This window comes from Medicago truncatula, chromosome 4, assembly GCF_003473485.1.
Source record: "Medicago truncatula cultivar Jemalong A17 chromosome 4, MtrunA17r5.0-ANR, whole genome shotgun sequence".
Lineage (NCBI taxonomy): Eukaryota > Viridiplantae > Streptophyta > Magnoliopsida > Fabales > Fabaceae > Medicago > Medicago truncatula.
Window position 1 is genome coordinate 57,331,607 of NC_053045.1, and position 18,561 is coordinate 57,350,167.

At 32.6% G+C, this 18,561-nt stretch overlaps 2 protein-coding genes and 1 pseudogene across 3 annotated transcripts; 1 reads left to right on the forward strand and 2 right to left on the reverse strand.

Annotated features, from left to right (window-relative positions):
* Positions 1 to 5,760: 5,760 nt before the first annotated feature.
* LOC11427932 (acyl carrier protein 1, chloroplastic-like) lies at positions 5,761 to 7,760 on the reverse strand (annotated as a pseudogene).
* A 1,749-nt stretch (positions 7,761 to 9,509) lies between these two features.
* Positions 9,510 to 13,003, forward strand: LOC11417775 (vesicle-associated protein 1-2). Of its 2 annotated transcripts, none has more exons than XM_003609530.4 (8): positions 9,510 to 9,734; positions 9,825 to 9,895; positions 10,058 to 10,139; positions 10,277 to 10,392; positions 10,817 to 10,999; positions 11,301 to 11,495; positions 12,042 to 12,119; positions 12,718 to 13,003. In XM_003609530.4, exons 1-8 carry the CDS (start codon positions 9,686 to 9,688, stop codon positions 12,826 to 12,828), a joined length of 885 nt encoding a protein of 294 aa, XP_003609578.2. In that variant the 5' UTR covers positions 9,510 to 9,685; the 3' UTR covers positions 12,829 to 13,003. The 2 variants fall into 2 exon arrangements, with proteins under 2 accessions (XP_003609578.2, XP_013458237.1); XM_013602783.3 differs by having other exon boundaries at positions 9,511 to 9,734; positions 11,301 to 11,531.
* Positions 13,004 to 13,285: 282 nt separating this feature from the next.
* Positions 13,286 to 16,843, reverse strand: LOC11416257 (sodium/hydrogen exchanger 1). The gene is made up of 14 exons (XM_024782300.1): positions 16,673 to 16,843; positions 16,466 to 16,584; positions 16,115 to 16,212; positions 15,846 to 15,905; positions 15,708 to 15,754; positions 15,442 to 15,636; positions 15,294 to 15,349; positions 15,144 to 15,210; positions 14,952 to 15,052; positions 14,765 to 14,866; positions 14,539 to 14,677; positions 14,387 to 14,449; positions 14,217 to 14,300; positions 13,286 to 14,035 (listed from the first exon to the last, which is right to left on the reverse strand). The coding sequence occupies exons 1-14, from the start codon at positions 16,841 to 16,843 to the stop codon at positions 13,739 to 13,741; spliced, it is 1,599 nt and encodes a 532-aa protein (XP_024638068.1). The 3' UTR covers positions 13,286 to 13,738.
* Between the last annotated feature and the right edge of the window lie 1,718 nt (positions 16,844 to 18,561).

The window sequence follows — 18,561 nt, forward strand, 5'->3', positions numbered from 1 at the left end:
CGGATTCATTCATGTATTATGGTAATAATTATAAGTTAAATGTGTACAAAAAAAAAATTATAAGTTAAATCTAATTAAATACCCAAAACCATCCTAAAAGACTAGTTCAAGCTAGTTAGCTGATAAAAGCAGTCTTTGAAGATTAAGTTTACGAAATTATGACTTATACAACATAAACTCAACTCAATTGCATTCAACTACCGAATACATGTTTCGTCAATTTTATTTACTTAGGATTAATGAGTCAAAACTAATTAATGTCAAATTTGAACTTATATGGTAGCATTATCAATAAAAAAATATATTCATTTACGACAATCTTTAAAAAAAAAGTTAAAGACGGATACAAATTTCCGTCAAATTTTGGTCCCTCTAAACCTTATTCATTTTCTTTCATAATTGTATTTAGAGGACCTAAAAATGGAGAGTCACCAATCAAATCCGACTTAATGGAGTTTCATAAATCTGACTTAAATTCGTACCTTGTGATCTAAAAATAAATTTTTTTTAGGTCAGCCTTATTCTTTTTTGTTTTTGTTTACATAGGCCAACCTTATTCGTTTAGGAGTTACCAATCAAATCTAATTAATATCATGGCTTGACTTATACAAATGTACTTTCAAAAGCGTCTCAAAATTTTTTAATTTTTAAGTTAAATTTAATGTAATCCGCTTAAACATAATGGTTGAAGAAGGAAAGACTAACATTTTTTAAACCAACATAAGGCTGAATATCAATTAATTACCCTGATTATTGTTTAAGCCAACTATATTTTTTTTTAGGATATTTTTTTGTCAGGTAATCCAGTGGCTAAAATTCGCCAAGATAAATAAGTGAAGAGTCCGCGATTCGAACCCGGATCACCTGCATATAACAATGCATGTCTCTAGATATGCTCACGATGATTATTTATTTTTGGGATTTTAAGCCTTTATTTTTTGGATTTTAAGCCAACTATATCGTTCATTATTGTTTAAGCCAAGTGTATTGTTGCACCTGTATTAAACCGCAACGTATATTTCTATCTAAACTTTGTGAATTGGCCGTAAATATGCTTCATATTTCTCTTTGAAATCCTTCCTCTTTAACAAATATTGTATAGAACACGCCATCGTTTAATTTTTCTCTGTATTGGGTATGCATCAAACTCACCCTTCATAGCTGCATGGCAGCCGGAGTCGGTGGTGGAGCCACGCCTCAATTTTTTACATTAGCACCTAAAATCCTATTATATGTCCACTTTGAATCCCCTGTTTTTTTTTTTGTTTTGTACCATTGGTTTTGATTTTTGAACTTTCTGATTTAATTCAAATGCATCGACGATGTGAATATATTTTACACCCGCGGTTATTTAATTTACAATTGCTTGATTAATGTCATTGTAATATTAATGTTATTGTAATTTTAATTTTAATGTCATTGTAATTTTATTTTTTTCACAAGTTAAAATGATATATATTAATAACACTGGTGAAGCACCTGCACAAGACGTGCAAAAGTGAATCACCGGTCAATATTTACATAAACAAAGAGCCACACACTGAAAGGCTCCCCAAAAAACTATCAAAATAAATTAATGGTGAAGAACACTCGTATAAAGGAGAGGATGTGTCGAACAATCATAATAACAATAATTAAAAGGGATGTTCCTTGCTTTCATCCACACAAAAGAATTTAACTTGATTTTCTCAAACAGAACATACGGATGTGATGCTTCATTTTGGAATATATGCTCGTTTCTGTCTTTCCATATCACCCAGACACAAGCATACTATATACCTTGCAAATAAGAATGAGTACTACGCGGTAGTCCCGCTATGTAACAAAACTGAAAATGATGGTCACGTAAGTCATAAGGGATTACCGTATGCAAGCTTAACCAAGTGAACATATAAGACCACAACGTAGATGATGTACCGCATGATAAAAATAAGTGGCGGGCTGTTTCTAAAGTCTCACAACCGGCCACACACGTAGAACCTGTATTCCTCCATAGCAAATTGTCTTGAGTCGGAAGGCGATTGCGAAGAAGGCGCCACGCAAACATAGATACATTTGTCGGTATGTGCCGATGCCAGACATTGTATCAAGTGCTAAAGTGATAAGCCTCCCGCACCGAATATCCGTGAATGGTATCAAGTGCCCATCTCCATGAATCAGTAACATTAACCTGTAAAACAAAGTTATGTAATAATAATGAACACTCCCTCACACTCTCCTCCTCCCATACTAGCAAACGACGTCTCCAAGCCCACCCTCTTCCTCCTTCGCCCCACCCATCTCTCTCCACCTCAGCCACTGCACACTCCTTATTTATAGCCAAATCAAAAAGTCGAGGAAATTTGAGTCGCAAAGGCGAATCCCCGACCCAATGATCGAACCAAAATGAGGTACTACGACCATCTCCCACAACCCGTCGAATGTTACCTTCAAACCAATTTCCCACTCCCTCACCAACTCTCTCACGAACATTACATAACATCCTCCACCAAGACGAGCCTAACCTGCCACCTCCTTCAAACGACCACCCTCCTCACCATAACGTGCTTTTAAAACACGGTACTATAACCCCTCTTTATCCACCAACATCCGCTAACACCATTCCCCAACAAGGACAAATTAAACTCTCCCAACCTCCTAACCCCCAACCCTCCACATCCTCCTTTGGAACACAAATAGATTCCCATTTTATCCATGCTATTTTCCTAGTATCCTCACCCCCACCCCACCAAAAAAAACTTTTAAAAATAGATTCTATAGAAGAATTTTTATTATATTTGTGACTTTAACTCAACAAACCATATTTATCTTTTTCAATGACTGCAAAAATATAATAAAAGAGAAATGATATTTGTACAACCATTTATGACAATCTTTTGACAACTTTCTCTCTTATACTCACATTAGACTCTTATTCTCTCTCTTCCTCTTTCTCTCTCCATTGTTTTTGACCAATAAAAAGAGAGAGAAAAGAAGTTGTCACATAAGTTGTTCAAATATCACTACACATAATAAAAATTCTTATCTTTTTTTTAAAAACACCAACAATATAGCTTATTATAAAAAAAAAACGTTTAAAAGTATAATTGGAATAATAAAAAAGCCAGCTCAAAATCCTATCAAAATGTGCTATTTTCTTTATATATAGTATAGAAGAGTATTATTACGGTTAAATATGTTGTCGGTCGCTCTAAATATGCAAAACTTGTTTTAAGCTCTTTTAGCTCTACTTATGTTAATATAGTATTAGCATGGAAATGAAATGAAATTATGATTTATACGAAAACTCCACACCTCGTATTTTGATCACAAGTATTATCCTTTTTGTATATTGGGAACTTTATAGTTATATATTAATGAATAGAAATCATAGAAATCAATGCACCTTTTTTTCATGTATTTTACATGCACGCAAGTTTTAAACAAAATTACACAATTCGTCAATTAATTTAATTTCAAGTAACATTTTCGTTTTCTTTACACACAAAAAAGTATCACTTTCGTCTTCTATCTTCTTCTTTTTTTCCCAGTTAATCATTTATATTATAATAAGGTAATACTTATGTCCTTTATTTTATTTTTTTCCTAATTTAATCATTTATGTTATAAAATATCAACATTGTTATTAAAAAGTATATGAATCAAAAACTCGAAAGAAAAAAAAACTTATAAAAAAATTCATCTAACTCATAAATAAACTCAAATCTTCATCATACAAACATAGAAATTTATATTTCATTGAAAAAACCCCATAAAAAATCATAGAATATTGACATTTTATAACATAAATTATTAAATTGGAAGAAAAAAAATGACGAAAGTGTTTCCAAAAATTAAGTTAGGGGATAAATTGTGTAATTTTGTCCAAGTTTTAATACATTTTTTTGTTAATATATCTTAGCCGTATCGTATCCTAAATTTTTAAAAACTTATATATTCATGTATATGTTTCGTATCGTACTCGCATCTGTACTACGTATTCAAACTTCATAGGGTGAAACTCGTAAAGATCATAAGGTGTTATTTATTTTCATGGACAATGTGTGATTTTTCCACCTGCTATGAGTAAGTGGTGCTCCAGGTTTGGCTTGATATTCTCTCCATCGCGGTATTTTCTGTTTCCTTTATCCACTGTGCATCATTTGCTTGAAACATGCCCCTTGCGAACGGCCACTTTCATTAATGGTGCTATAAACATGACACACGAATAAAGTGATAATAATTTGTCAAGTTCCACTTACTTTGATTGTTTTGAACACTCCCACAACCTTTGTAAACATTTATAAAACTGAGAAAGACTTGCTTATCTCGCACTCGATGATTTTCTAAATAAGTAATAGGAATCACAAGGTATGTTTTTGAACGAAGAAAGTACAAAACTATAATTTAGTAAATGTTATATTGGTTATTTTATGTCATTAAAATAGTTCTTACTGAACCAAATTTTTGTTGGACCAATAATGTTGCCCTAAATATGTGGGCAAGCCGCGTAACAAATATATAATTTATAAAAGTCTAAATATAATAATACTAGCATTAATACTTGCCCTACCTTATATAAATAGTTTTCACTTCACCAAATTCTTGTTGGACCATCCCACATGCTGCCGTAATTTTTCCTTAATTAACTACAACAACTCTATATTTTAATATGAGGGATTAGGGGTGGACAACGGTCGGTATTCGGTTGAGAAATGAAATTCCGTTCATAACCACGGTTGCTATACATGCATCCATTTTCGTCCGTATGAGAAGTCGGTTTGCTCGAATTCGGTTATTTTGGGTTACAGGTAGTTTCGGGCGGTTTTTAGGTTCCATAAGTATCTCTAAATCTCCACAAACAAAAATAGAAAGAAACAAAAGTAAATAAAAAAATAAGATTAAAACAAAGGAAGATGCATGACTTCAAAAATGCTCACAATAGAAATGATAGTGAAGTAGTTGAAGGTTTAGAGCAAAGTTCTAGCATGCAAGAGTATATATGAATTGACACATCAAGACATTGGGAGGTTACCAAAGGTTGTGAGGTTGGGGTTTTGTTGTAGAGAAAAAGAAGGAACTAAAAAAGAAGGTTGGTGTTGTGAGTCTGCGAGAGAGGGAGAAGAAAGAGGAAGAGTGGGTGAGGGTGACAGTGAGGTGTGGTGAGATGGAGTATTGAAGTGGTCTGCCTAAGAATACTTATTATTTTATTCAACCAAGTAAAAAATGATTTAAAAAAACTAGTGGATGTACAAAAGTATAGAAAGATGGGACTGCAAAGGTGGAGTGTGTCAGTAATATTGTGTGGATACTAGAAAAAAAAATATAGGGAAAAAGCACTTGCTAGTCTGCTAGACTACCGCTCTACTGTGATTTATCTATTCAAGAAACTATGCAGCGGTGGGATATGGGTTATTATGGTTTGATTTCACCAAACTGAAACCGACTGAAATAAGCCACACATATCCGTTTCTGTCAATCCGAATAAACCGATTGACCCGCTTAAACCGACCCGCCTACTTGCGGGTTATTCGAAACGGGCGGTTTGGGCGGTTTCCATAAATCTTGTCCAACCCTATGAGGGATCATACACCTAATAAAATAAATATAATGAATGGTGGAATAAAATTTCTTCCTCTCTGAAGATATAAGGAAATTATAGTAGGAAACAGAGGCACGAGGCACTGTAGAAGATTAAACCCTCCGCGTAATAGACATCATATCGAGCCTCAAAGGCCTTGAAGAAGAATGGAAGAAAAAGCTTTGTAATAGAGGAGCACATAAAACACTTAAACAGATAGATTTCATTTCATAGTTGATGAGAGCCACAGATTCTACATAAATAAAACTAGTAATGCAATAATTCTATGAGTTCAGAAAAGATTTAACAGTTTCTTGAAGAGTAATCAAACTGAAATTCCTAAGATAAAATTAAAAAACCCCTCACACAAAAATATAAAAACCCTAAAATGCATGTGTGTCTTTGTTCTAGGTGCACTCTTGCTTTCAAGAAGATTATCAATCATGTATGCTGCTTCTTGGACGGTGGTAATGGACTGGGCACTTTCTTCTTCAACACTAATACCAAATTCCTCCTCAAGTCCCATTACAATCTCAACCTACAGGAAATTTAACAAGTCTAAATAAGTTTAAAAAAAAACTATAAAAGATAAATAACAGAGGCTATGTTATCATTTTTCTCAAATGTAGAATCATGCTGAAGTTTCCGCTTAGGCAACTTAAGTGGTTCAAGAGGCAAGAAGGGACTCAAAATACATTTTAATTACAATTTTCCAAGTAGATTAAAAACCATAATGTCCAAATGATATTCTAAATAGAGAAGGGAATAAAATTAAATTAGTCAACAATGTTATATGTGTATGCATTTGCCACAACAATATACTAAAGGATAGTTAATAGCCTAGAAAAAGATGTTATTCAAAATTGGCAGCAAAAGTGCATAAAAACGCCATAACTGTCTTCTGGTTTTAAACATGAAACAAACAGATAGAATGAAATAACAACCTAATGAGAAATGGATTGAGTATTTCTGACAAGTGAAAACTAATCACCAAAAACAACAAGATAGCATTAGAGCTCAGAAACCAAGAAGTACATTACCACACACGTAGATAAGGTAATAAAATAAAAATAGATACAATACAATCAAGTGTTGTGAATTGTGAATGCATGAGTTACACTTTTATGCATAGACAAGAATTCATAGACAAAATTTGTGAATATGTCAATACTGTGTCGAGAGAGTCAGCTCCAAGTGCAGAAAATTTGGACTCTCCAGTGACAGAGGACTCATTTGGCAATGCCAGTTGTATTTTTTGACAATGTCACACACCTTCTTTACAGTTTCTGCTTTGGCCTCATATTAAATTCACATCGTTTATATCACAACAAATAATGCAAATATAGTCCAAATAAATACCACACAGAATTAAATTAAGTATTAGAAGTACAAGCAACCATTGATAATTCCAACAACAAATATACTGTGGAATCAATAAATCAATTTTTATTAGAAAAAATTAAAATCTCTTCATTGAGCAGTTAACTGAATCAAGACAACGAGTGAAACAAATCAAAATGTGTGATACCACACCAAATCCATTATCCTCTTCTGAACTAGCAACAATTTAGTAATTTTATAATTATACTATAAAAATAAGTATAGAGTTTACTACAAGTGAATAATATATCTTTCATTTAAGTGATCCCAAACAATCCATACAGAACTTTTTTGCTTTTGTTCATTGTTGTTTTATTCTAGTTCAGCTTAAATTTGTTCACATTGAAATTGATCCTTATAATATGTACGTAATATTAATTTAATAACTTTAGTCTACAAAAATCAAATGTTATGCATACATACATGGAATAAAACAAAACAAAACATTATGGATCAAATTAAAAAACAAAAACAAAAACTTGTATATTTGCAGACAGAAAAAACATAATTAATCCTAAAATAAAATAAAATATAGTAAAAGAGTTTAGAGGAACTTACAACACATGTAACTTGAAAACGAGGTACCCTAGACTGCAATGTAATGGATGGAAAGGCATTCCCCCTTAACTGAACGGGAAACTGAAATTGGGTTAGAGAATCTGGCACCAGGTACCTGTTGAATGTGAATTAGCATAAGAAATATCACAATCAAATTTAAAATAAACCACAAATTAAACCATAAAATTCCAGTGATTTGCAAACAATAAACCAGTAAGCTCGTTTGTTTGATGAGTTAATTCGATCAAAGAACGTAATGAATAGAAGAGAGAGAGAGAGAGAGAGAGAGAGAGAGAGAGAGAGAGAGAGAGAGAGAGCGACGAGAGTGTGTGTTGTTGGAATAAGTAATAACAAGTGTTGGTTTTATAGCGAAAAGCTTGTTTGTTGATAATATGTTGATAATTTCCTTTGAATGGATAGGGTTAGCAGGTTAGAAGTATTAAACCATACTAGATCGCCGAGGTCTTATGAGCTTGAAATATTTTCATACTTAGTGAAACATAATATTTTGGAATGGAACTTTAATAATTAAACTACGTAAAGAACAATTATCAAAGTCACAAAATGTATTGTTTGCTGAAATATCATATCGCCAACCAAGAATGTTACAACGAAATACATAATAGGGGGTATTACACATTTTGAAATACTTCTTCATACACGACGTTAGACGTCTCATCCATATCTTCACAATCTTCATTATTAATCAATATCTTCAGTCCTTCTCTGGATGCAACTCTTTATACAACATTGTATAGTTGTCCGTGCGAAAATACATGCGTTGGGAGATATTGTCCAACATGTTGGAGTGATTGTCATTGACTCTTGTTAATAGTCATGGCAAATGAGACAACTAAATGAAACTGTCATCTTTGAAACTTGAAAGGAATACAAACATCTGAGGTGATAGAAATAAATGCGGTATAAATACTTTTTCTCCAACACTACTTTCGGATATTACCTCATCCTCAAGCACATATTTTCCCATTCTAGTTATGATTAACCTTGTTCCATTGAATAAATCTTTTGTATATCTAAATTTCTCAACAACATGACCGACACTCCAACCTTTAGTCTTAATTTGTGATTTTTGGAACTCTTGAAGCAACAATTGTGTTTAGAAATGCAGATGTATGCACGTCATCAATTATATCACCATGAATATTGCGTGTAAATGGTAGCTTAGGAGTTATATTAGTTAGGAGTTTTTTTTGACAAGATATTACTTAGGAGTTAAATAAATGGTAGCTTAACAGACTATCAATATTCAAATATAATTTAAAAGAAAGCTAATAAAATCATTCCAATAGATTATTCCAATTTCATAGGGAAGAAAAAAACAAGAGGAATTCACATAAAGCTAAAAACATGAATACTTGTAGAGCTTAAAGTATTAAAGTTAACTGTTAATTATTTGTTTTTAATTAATATCTTTTTAGTCAAGTATAATAAAAATAAGAAAGATTTAATATCTTTTGTTAGTATTTATGTCATTTTACAATTGTACATGTTTTTCTTTCTTCATTTTCTTTAATTTTATCTCCTACCAAACTACTAACGATCATTTTATTTTCTCTTGATATTGAAAGGAATTAATTGTTATTAACCGACTCTTTTTTTTTTTTTTGGCTAGAGGTGTAATGGATTAAAATTCAAAGGATTTTAAAAGATTTTTTTATCATGATATCAAATCTAATGACACATCTTCTCATATACGAAGAAAGATTGAATTACCATAAGAGTCATTAGAGTTATCCCACTTAATAATCTATAAATATTAAATTTGAAATTAAAATTTCTTATTGAGTATATAGATCAACTCTACAATTTTTTCATGATATTTATTATTTTGATTAATGCATTAATCTTGGTAGCTTAAATAAATAAAAAGTTAATATTGGTAGGTAGTAGAAATAAATGAAGTAATAAAAAAAGATAAAAATGAAATAAAAGGGGAAATAGTTTGAAAAGATGAGTTGATTTGGTACAACAAGAGCAGTTGGTGAGCCCCCCCACTCACGTAACCGACCGGACCCCCAACCATTTCTCCAACAAACTTCAAACTTCTTATTCTCTTCTCTTTCCTTTTCTTTCTTTCATTCATTCAAATTTCCACTCTTCTTCTTCTTCTTCATCTTCTTCTCTGCATTCTCATTTTTTTACATTAGAAAAGAAACAAACAAGAACATGACTACAGAGCTTCTTCAAATCGATCCTTCCGAACTCAGATTTGTCTGTAAGTCACTTCTCCTTCTTTTCTTAGCATTTTCTTTTCAAGGATAATAATAATTATCACAATGCTGTTCTTGTTGTTTTCTTCATGTAGTTGAATTGAAGAAACAAAGTTCATGTTTGATTCAACTTGCAAACAAGATTGATCAGTACATTGCTTTTAAGGTACGTTGGTACCACAACTATTTACTCAATTATCACTCTTTTCTTTACATTACATTACACCCTTTTACTGTATGATAATAATGTTATTGGTATGGTATTGGTATTTACTATTTACATTGCGAACAAGAAATATATGTCTATAATTTTGTAATCAATTGGCAGGTTAAAACTACGTCGCCGAAGAAGTACTGCGTTAGACCTAATATAGGCATCATCAAGCCAAAGGATAAATGTGATTTCACTGGTATTTTTTTCATTTACCTTCTTGTTTAAGGCTCAATTCATTTCATATTTTTAGTATACTTTTTATATGTTTTTTATTTTTAGTATGATTCAAGTAACACAAGTTATTGGCTTATGTTTATTTTTTGGATGTACTAGTTACGATGCAAGCTCAACGCACGGCACCCCCTGATATGCATTGCAAAGACAAGTTTCTTATTATAAGCACTGTTGTCCCCTTTGGAACTACAGAAGATGACATTACATCTGATATGGTGAGATCATGTTATTATTTATATATTTTTCTCTGTTTTGAGGGTGTGATATGTCGTAAGCAGGAAGGGTTACTTAAAGATATAGGAATTGTTTGGATAAACAACTTATTTGCAGCTTATAGTACAAGCACTTAACATGATAGGTTTTATGTATAAGCTATTTCTATAATAAAAGGTAAAACAGATTTTAATTGTTTCGGTATAAGCTATAAGTTGTTTTCGTAAGCTATCTTGGATAACTAATGAAAATAAGTTGAAAACAACTTATGAACAATGTGATAATCTGGTTTTATAAGTTCTTCCAAACAGTCTCACAAAACTTATGCAAGTAGAGTTCAAATAAGTCAATACAAACTAGTTCAAATAGTCAAACTATTTTCATTCTGTTTTTTCTTGAATGATTTTAAATTTGTTCTCTTTACAGTTTGCAAAAGATACTGGAAAGTACGTCGAGGAGAAGAAACTGAAGGTAGTCCTCATCAGCCCACCATCTTCACCAGTTTTGCTACCAGTAAATGGTGATATCAAACAGGATCCGTCCAACCAAATTAATGTGCTAAAAGATAGGGTGCCCAGTGGAATTGAAAACATACCTCCACCTCTAAGAGTGAGCTACTTTCCTTCAAAGTTTTTATCATGAATCTCTCTCTCACAAGTTACTTGGATTATGAAGAAACAGTGGCCATTTTCTGTGGACATACATTGCAGTATAATATGAATAACATAGTTAATTTTTCATTTTTTCGTGCCTATCAAGTTGCCAGTCATCTGTCTGTTAGGCACCACCATATGCAAACTTAAAATTTTTTAGTTTTAGTTCAACACGGTGGTGGCATATAATGTTCCATACCATTGGTTGATAGATAATAAATTAACAACTCTCTCATTTTTTTATTTACTTTTACCAGGATTCAGAGGAAGTTAAAGGTTTGGAACCAGCCTTGGATACAAGAGAGGATAAAACAGATGAGGTTATAGTCCCAAGGCATGCTGAAAATGTGGGTGATATGAGCCCAGAAAAAGATGATGTGCAGTTGAATTTAGCCAAGAGTTGTGAGGAATTGAAGTCAAGGCTTTCTATGATGGATTCCAAGCTAAGAGAGGTTAGAGATCCTGAATTTAGATCAATCATCATGACAGTAAGTTTTCTAGTCCATGTGCCCGTCATACTTTAACATAATTCTCTCAAAATGTTGGCTGATAAATATCTAAACTTTATTAGACTACTACCTTAAATGGGATTTGATGGAGGAAATGAGTAAACCCAATGTAATTTAAAGCTATCTAATATTTGTTAACCCCACATTATACTAATATATGTATAAATAAGGCTAGGATCATATCATAATGGCATATTGTTTTGCTCCCTGTGAGCCAAAAAGAGAAAGATAATTTATCATCAACTATAGATTCTTGACTTCATTTAAAGTTAACATGTTTTTGATTGTGTAATGATTATTGCCTAGGGACATAAATTGTCTTAAAAGGTTGTAATATGCTTATCCTATGCCAGTGTGGTTTATAAAGATATTATCTCAGCTTATGTATGGTCCAAGACTTGGTGTCAGTTCTTTAAGTTGTGTTTTTTGACATTTTTTGTAAAGTGCAAAGATGAAAGCAATTCATATCTTTAGTTTTGATCTTTGCAGACTGAGGCTGCCGTGATGAAGTTGAATGAGGAGAGACGCGCAAACATTAAAGAAAAAGAGTTGCTGAAGCAAGAGTTGGTAGGTTTTTTTTTTTCTTGTTATTTTTTATTTTATGTCGATGTTATCCTGCATGAACTTTGTTTCCCATATCAATACAGTTGAGAATACTAGAGAGTGTCTGCTTGTGTGCCCGGGGGGTTGGGGGCATCGTTTTAAACTGAGGTTCGCAGCTGCCATTGCTTCCGCAATTGCAATGCAGCCACATGATTTGTCTGCATTTTTTCGCCATATTAAGGGCAACAACATAACCACAAATGCAATTAAAAAACTTTGGGAAGAGGGAAGGCATAAAAAGTCAATTTTGTTAGTTTTTCATTATAAATCATCACTATAAATCCAACATTTTTTTTAGACTATAATTACTCCAATTTAGGCAGTTAACTCAGCAGGAACTGTTACATTTTTCTCATATCAGAAAACCATTAGAAGTTTTCTGATCAACAGTGCTTGATTTCTGTCTGGTATTACATACACAAGTGGGGGATTTATGCTGATTTTTGAATGTTTCAATGTTCGTGTCTTCTGATTCTTTAAAGCAGTGAAATTATGTTTTGAGCTACTATACATTTTTTTATTGACAACGACGATTGATATAAGTTTTCTTTTGTTTTGTTAGGAGGTGTTAAAGAGGAAAAGTAATGCAAAAGTTCAGGCTGGCTTTCCATTACTGTTTGTCTGCATGGTTGCTCTTGTCGGCGTGGCAGTCGGATACTATATTCATCCATAAGGCATAAAACTGCTTGAGCATAATAGCAAATGTTTTGAAATCAATTGTTTCTCTATACTTGTTTATTATGATGGTTTGACTCAATCGATGTTAATGTGACATGTGAATGTGTTTAAAATGAACTAAGCCTATTAATAGAAGATTATAAGGAACCTTATGCTATTCTCAGCTAAAATCTTTAATCCGTTCATTGACTTTCCTAGAAATGTTTCCCTTAGAATTCGTGATAGAAATAGAGAGACTGACCGAGGTCTCCATATTCTTCCAAGTACCTTTTTGAACTTTCTAGTTTCTTGTAAAGGAGTCCAAACCCTGCAACTAGAGCAACGACAGGACTCATGCTGTTGGCTTGTTGCACCATGTGAATTCAATCTGCTCTCATCTCACCACCAGGGTGATTATGTGCTGCCTAATTCTGTCATCATGGAACAGGGGATAAAACCCAAAAGGCATTTGATTAGTTCAATCGATTCAACTATTGTTGAGTCGGATGATTAATAAATAAATATTATTCTCTACACAAAATATTACACTGATACATGATCTAAGTAATTTAGACACTCTCATTACACAACCAAGCAATTGTAAAATCTATATCTGCAGTGTCTCATGACGTTTTCTTCCACAGCATGTACAAACCAAAAATCTGAATCACTTAATCAGCATCAAATTACAATAAGTTACCCAAGCAAACAACTCTTTCTATGTCTGTAATATTCCTCCTATAAATCTTTTCTTTCCTTGTACCTTCTTCATTTTTTCCCTCTTTTGGCAATTGGCATCGTATAGAAAGTTGAAATCTTCTAAAAATTGATAAAAGTGCATAATCAAAGCCAAAATTTAAGCCAAACCACACACCACACCATCTATCAAACTAATTAGTATATAGATTCCAGTGTTTGACACTAAGTTAAAGGGGTGAACCAGGAACATAAGGTACAAAACCCCGGCCACCAAAGACAGGTCGCATGAAAGAATCATCAAATTTGCGCCAGTAGTGATGTACCCCATGACTAGGAATCCTAAGGAGCGTACGCAATCTGCTTGGTCTTTGGGTACCACCATTGCCCCCTACATCTTCTCCATTGCCAAGAAGTGGCACACTGAATGATTTCGGGCTAGATGGCGGGGACGGTATGCTGATTATTATGTGTTTAGAAGAAGGTAGCAATAACCTCACAAGTGGCTTTGTCATCAACCCAAACACCTGCACAATTTCAAATGTTCAAAACAATATTTGGTAACTTTTTCTCCTTTTAACATTCCTAGTTATGATGGAGTGTCACTGTCACTCATATACAGGTCTATTTACTTTTACTTAATGTGAAAATGACACTTCTCCTAATCTATATTAATGTGTCATTTAATTGAGTAGAGTAGAGTCTAACCACTGTGCTAAAGAGTACAACTGTAATAGTACTAGTGATCATGATGGCATTCTCACGCAATTTAGTATGTCCTAGTCTTGTAAACTGCATGTGAAAAAGTGTTTATTAGTATCAGTCAATTATATAATTTCAGGATGTTGAATTGGAAGCTATGAAGTTTGATCTTTCACCTGATTGTAAGCAAGTGCAATAGAAACAGCTCCACGCATGAGACCAGCCCACCAAATTGTCACCTGAGACAAACCATCGGCGCGAAAGTGCAATACATCAATTGACTCACTCAACTATGAAGATCTTGAAATGGAAATGAGAAGATACATACTTGTTGCTTAAACTCAATTTTCTCAGATTGAGACTTCTTAGACAAGTTGGATATGAAGGAAAGAGGGAAAACAAATGCAGCTCTTCCCACTAGGATAAGTGCCAACAGCAATGAACTGACCCCAATTGATTTTTTTTGGCTAATGAAGAGACCACAGTGTTAATTTCACGTTTGACAGTAATTTCTAGTCAGTTTATCAACTCCATCAATCTAAAAATCTTTATACCTTTGACTTACGAATCGCCACTTCTCCATATCTAGTGCATCCATCCCAACATAAAGGAAGATAAATATCTCAGCAATGAATGACATAGTAGCAAAAGTATGCCTGCATCAGAGTGATTATATAAAATAACTTTCAAATTAGTATCAATCTTTATACTAATGTAAATATATTGGACAATTTAACGTACTTTGTTGTTATTCTTGAACTTTCTGTAACATTATGCCAGGTATAATGCGACATAAGAATGCCGCAGAAGAACACAGTCAGAATGGCACTAAAAGAAAATAGCTGCCAAAGAAACAATAAAAATGATCAGTACTAGAATCAGTTACAATATTATAGTAAAACATCGACTCAATTTCCAGGAAAAAAATCTTACTTCAGCTAGCATATATGAAAGATAAGCCATTAGTATCATTAGAGCGACCTCGCGGTCTGTAGAGTGCCTGACATTTGTTGAAAAAAAATAAAATTAGAAAATTACTAACTATAAGCTAATACAATTTCTGGAATTCCTGAACTAATCCACCTTATCAACTTGCCAAAATAGAGCCTTTTAATAATGTATGCGCTAAACAATCCAACCTAAAAAATATCAGAAAAAACAGTTACTTAAGTCACAAGCAACCAATAGAAGAGACAAGGGGGCAAGATTAGAGAGTCAAAGAAACACTTACAAAGATTCCCAAGACAGTGCTTGCTATGAACAAATATAAAAAGTTTCCTAATAAATGTAAAGCAGTGGTTAAGTCAATGTGAGAGAGGTCAAAATTCTGAATTGCTTTGAAGAGTACTATAGAAGTAGCATCATTTACTACGCCTTCTCCAAACACCAGGCTGTACAGTAAAGGTGTCTCATCCTGATTAAGAACCTGATGCATACAGATAGATAATATCAAATAAATGCTGTGTAAAGAGGGGGAAAATGTATTGAAAGTTATACCTGCAATGTGCAAACAGAATCTGTTGCTGAAAATATTGCTCCAATTGCTGCATTCAGTAGAATAAGATAAGGTAAGTGTTCATATTTGCAGATAAGTCCAACATTAAACTATGAGATAATCATATATATAGTATATACCTAAATAATCTCCAATCTTGAGGGAACCAATATCTAATTTTTGGAAGAAGTGTATGGCACCTAGGAAAAATAATAAGAGATAATAAATGAGTTAGTATTATCTCACACAAAAAGCGTTGGTTAGGGATAAATAATGTTACACATTAATAGAGAATATGACACCACATTTTGATCCAAAATCTTATCAAAACAAGTATCTGTTATAAATTCTCAATTGATAAAATTGATTGATGGTATAGAAAGTAGAGGCATATTAGTCAAATAATTACCGAGTGATATAATGCAGAATGATATAAGTGTACCAATTGCACCAAAAAGCATTATAGTCATAAAATTGCGGAAAAATTGTTTCTTCTTGACCTGAAACCTAAGATGGATAAAGAATAACAGAGGAATTGAAGTCAGAACCATGCAATTGTGCACTCTCTTAAAAACAGTACAGTTAAAAGTAAATATTAAGAGATTAGATTAAAGTCATTCCTATGTGTGACGAGTGAGCGCGCAACAACACTTTATTTTAGTGTTTCTAATCAAATCATACTATAATGCCACTTTTTTATGTTATTCTCAAAGTTTTATATGGATTGTAAATACAAATAAAGGAAGAGTGAAAAAGAGACCCTGCATTGAAAATGATGGGTGGGAGAAGGTAAATAAAGAAAAGATCTTCGCTGAAAACCATTATATGAGAGCTTCTTCCTCCAGTTGTAAACAATATTAACACCCCAGTACACAAACCCTGCCATGCCATCAATAATATATCATACAATGAAAGCATAGTATATTGATTATTGATGAAGAACATAATATTACTACTTAGTACTTACAATGAGAAGAGCAGTGATGGATTCATTAATCCAACGGTTCTCCTCCAACAAATGACCAATGACGATGCAAGTACAAAGAAGAGCAACAAATATGTTTAGCGACACAACCGATGCATGATCCGAGGTAAACATCGTCGTTAGTTTCTCGTATAAAGCTCCTTCTCCAACCATATTCACAGCTTCAATCTCAATGTCACATATATTCCAATATAATCCAAACTAATTAAGCTTTTACTTCTCTTTGTTTGGTTACTACTAATATATCCTTTGATTTCACTTAGTTGAGTGATGAAGAGGTAAAATGGTTTATAAGAGTTGTTTGTGTGTGTAAAAACTAAAGAAAAAGGTTTAGAGTGAGTTAGTTAATGCAACAATATATATAGTATAGTATAGGGATGAATGAAATAACACATAAAACAGTTATGACCGTTGATTTGAGAGAGAGTGATGAAGATTGAATTCAAGTGTGATCGATGTGATATGATGAAATGAATGAGTTGGAATGCTTTTTGGCATGCCTTTGTCTTTGTTGTGTACTATGAGGGTGGAACACTCATCATTCTGTCATTTTCAAATCTTCCACCCACGCATCTTCACTTTTTCTATATAATTATAATTCACCTTTTCATTATTCAAATCTCTCTCCCTCTCTCTTTCTTTTCATTATTCACTTTTTCTATTTTAAGTGTTTTTGTACACAAAACCAATTTAAATAAACTTGATTTTGTAAAAAGAGTATAGTATGAAAATGAGTTTATAAGTGACATGCATTCCTAATCTTACAGTATACTGATTTCTCTTGAGATATTTTTTACTAAATAAAAGACTTATAGTGATGCAACTTATTATCTGTTTGTCTTCTTCTCACGTGTAATTTTGATAAAAAAAAAAATAAAAAAAATCAATTGATTGAGATAACCGATTACCAATGCAAGTCCGTCCTATAAAGTTTGAGCATTGGTTGCCCTTATTCTGGAATCTTATTGAAGTTGACACATGACAATGGCTGACATTGATTAGTGGATATTGACCCAAAAGAATTCATCTGCCTCTCACTGTGAACGCAAGCTCAGACATAAACTCATGCATTTTGAATCTTTCATGAGTGTATAATGTCGTGGAAGACTCTCATTTATTTTTCCATTAAGCATGTAACTCATGCACATACACTAACCTTGGAATGTGATGTATACCATTAAAAATGCCATTTGAAAAGTGCTCTCAAGAAAATCAGTTTCATTAAATTTGGAGCTAATGGCTTCCAAAAAAAACTTCTTTGTTGGGCTTTTTTTGCTCATAAAATAAAGCTTTAACAATGGTGATTTGAGATTTGTGAAAAGAAAATGAGGAATATGTTAAAAAGAGTTTTAGAAATTACATAAATGAATTATATTTCGCACACTACTCTCTTATCTCATACTTTTCTAACTTTCATCTCAGAGCAAAAACCCGGACTAAAAACAAAATACCAACACACACGCACATGTATTTTGGTTTTCGCAAGTTTTATAAAAAGATTAGGCGTCAACAAGTTATATAGAAATATCGATAAATATATGAAGTACAAGTTTTAATGATCTTTGGATTATTAAAAATATTTGATGTTCATCGTAACTACTTTTTTAGGAATCATAACTATTTTTAAAATCACACATGAATGATAGTGATTTACTAACAATGTAATTTTTTTACATTGACAATGTATCACAACTAAACTCTAAATATGATCGACAAAAAAAAACTCTAAATATGTACTTTTTAGGGGAAACTTTAAATATGTATTAGTATATCTCTTCTTTGTTTATAAACTTTATATTCAAAATAACTTTCCAACAAAATATAGAAAATAATTGATTTTTGTATATTCAATTTTTTAAAAAAAATTTAAC

Excerpts from the sequence above, each read along its gene's own strand:
- LOC11417775 (XM_013602783.3), top strand. The coding sequence starts at position 9,686 with ATGACTACAGAGCTTCTTCAAATCGATCCTTCCGAACTCAGATTTGTC. Across the intron at positions 10,393-10,816 it reads ATGACATTACATCTGATATG|TTTGCAAAAGATACTGGAAA; the intron begins GTGAGATCATGT and ends TTCTCTTTACAG. Across the intron at positions 11,532-12,041 it reads TTAGATCAATCATCATGACA|ACTGAGGCTGCCGTGATGAA; the intron begins GTAAGTTTTCTA and ends TGATCTTTGCAG.
- LOC11416257 (XM_024782300.1), bottom strand. The coding sequence starts at position 16,843 with ATGGTTGGAGAAGGAGCTTTATACGAGAAACTAACGACGATGTTTACC. Across the intron at positions 14,450-14,538 it reads AAATTGAGTTTAAGCAACAA|GTGACAATTTGGTGGGCTGG; the intron begins GTATGTATCTTC and ends GGTTTGTCTCAG. Across the intron at positions 14,036-14,216 it reads TTGTACTCTTTAGCACAGTG|GTGTTTGGGTTGATGACAAA; the intron begins GTTAGACTCTAC and ends GAAATTGTGCAG.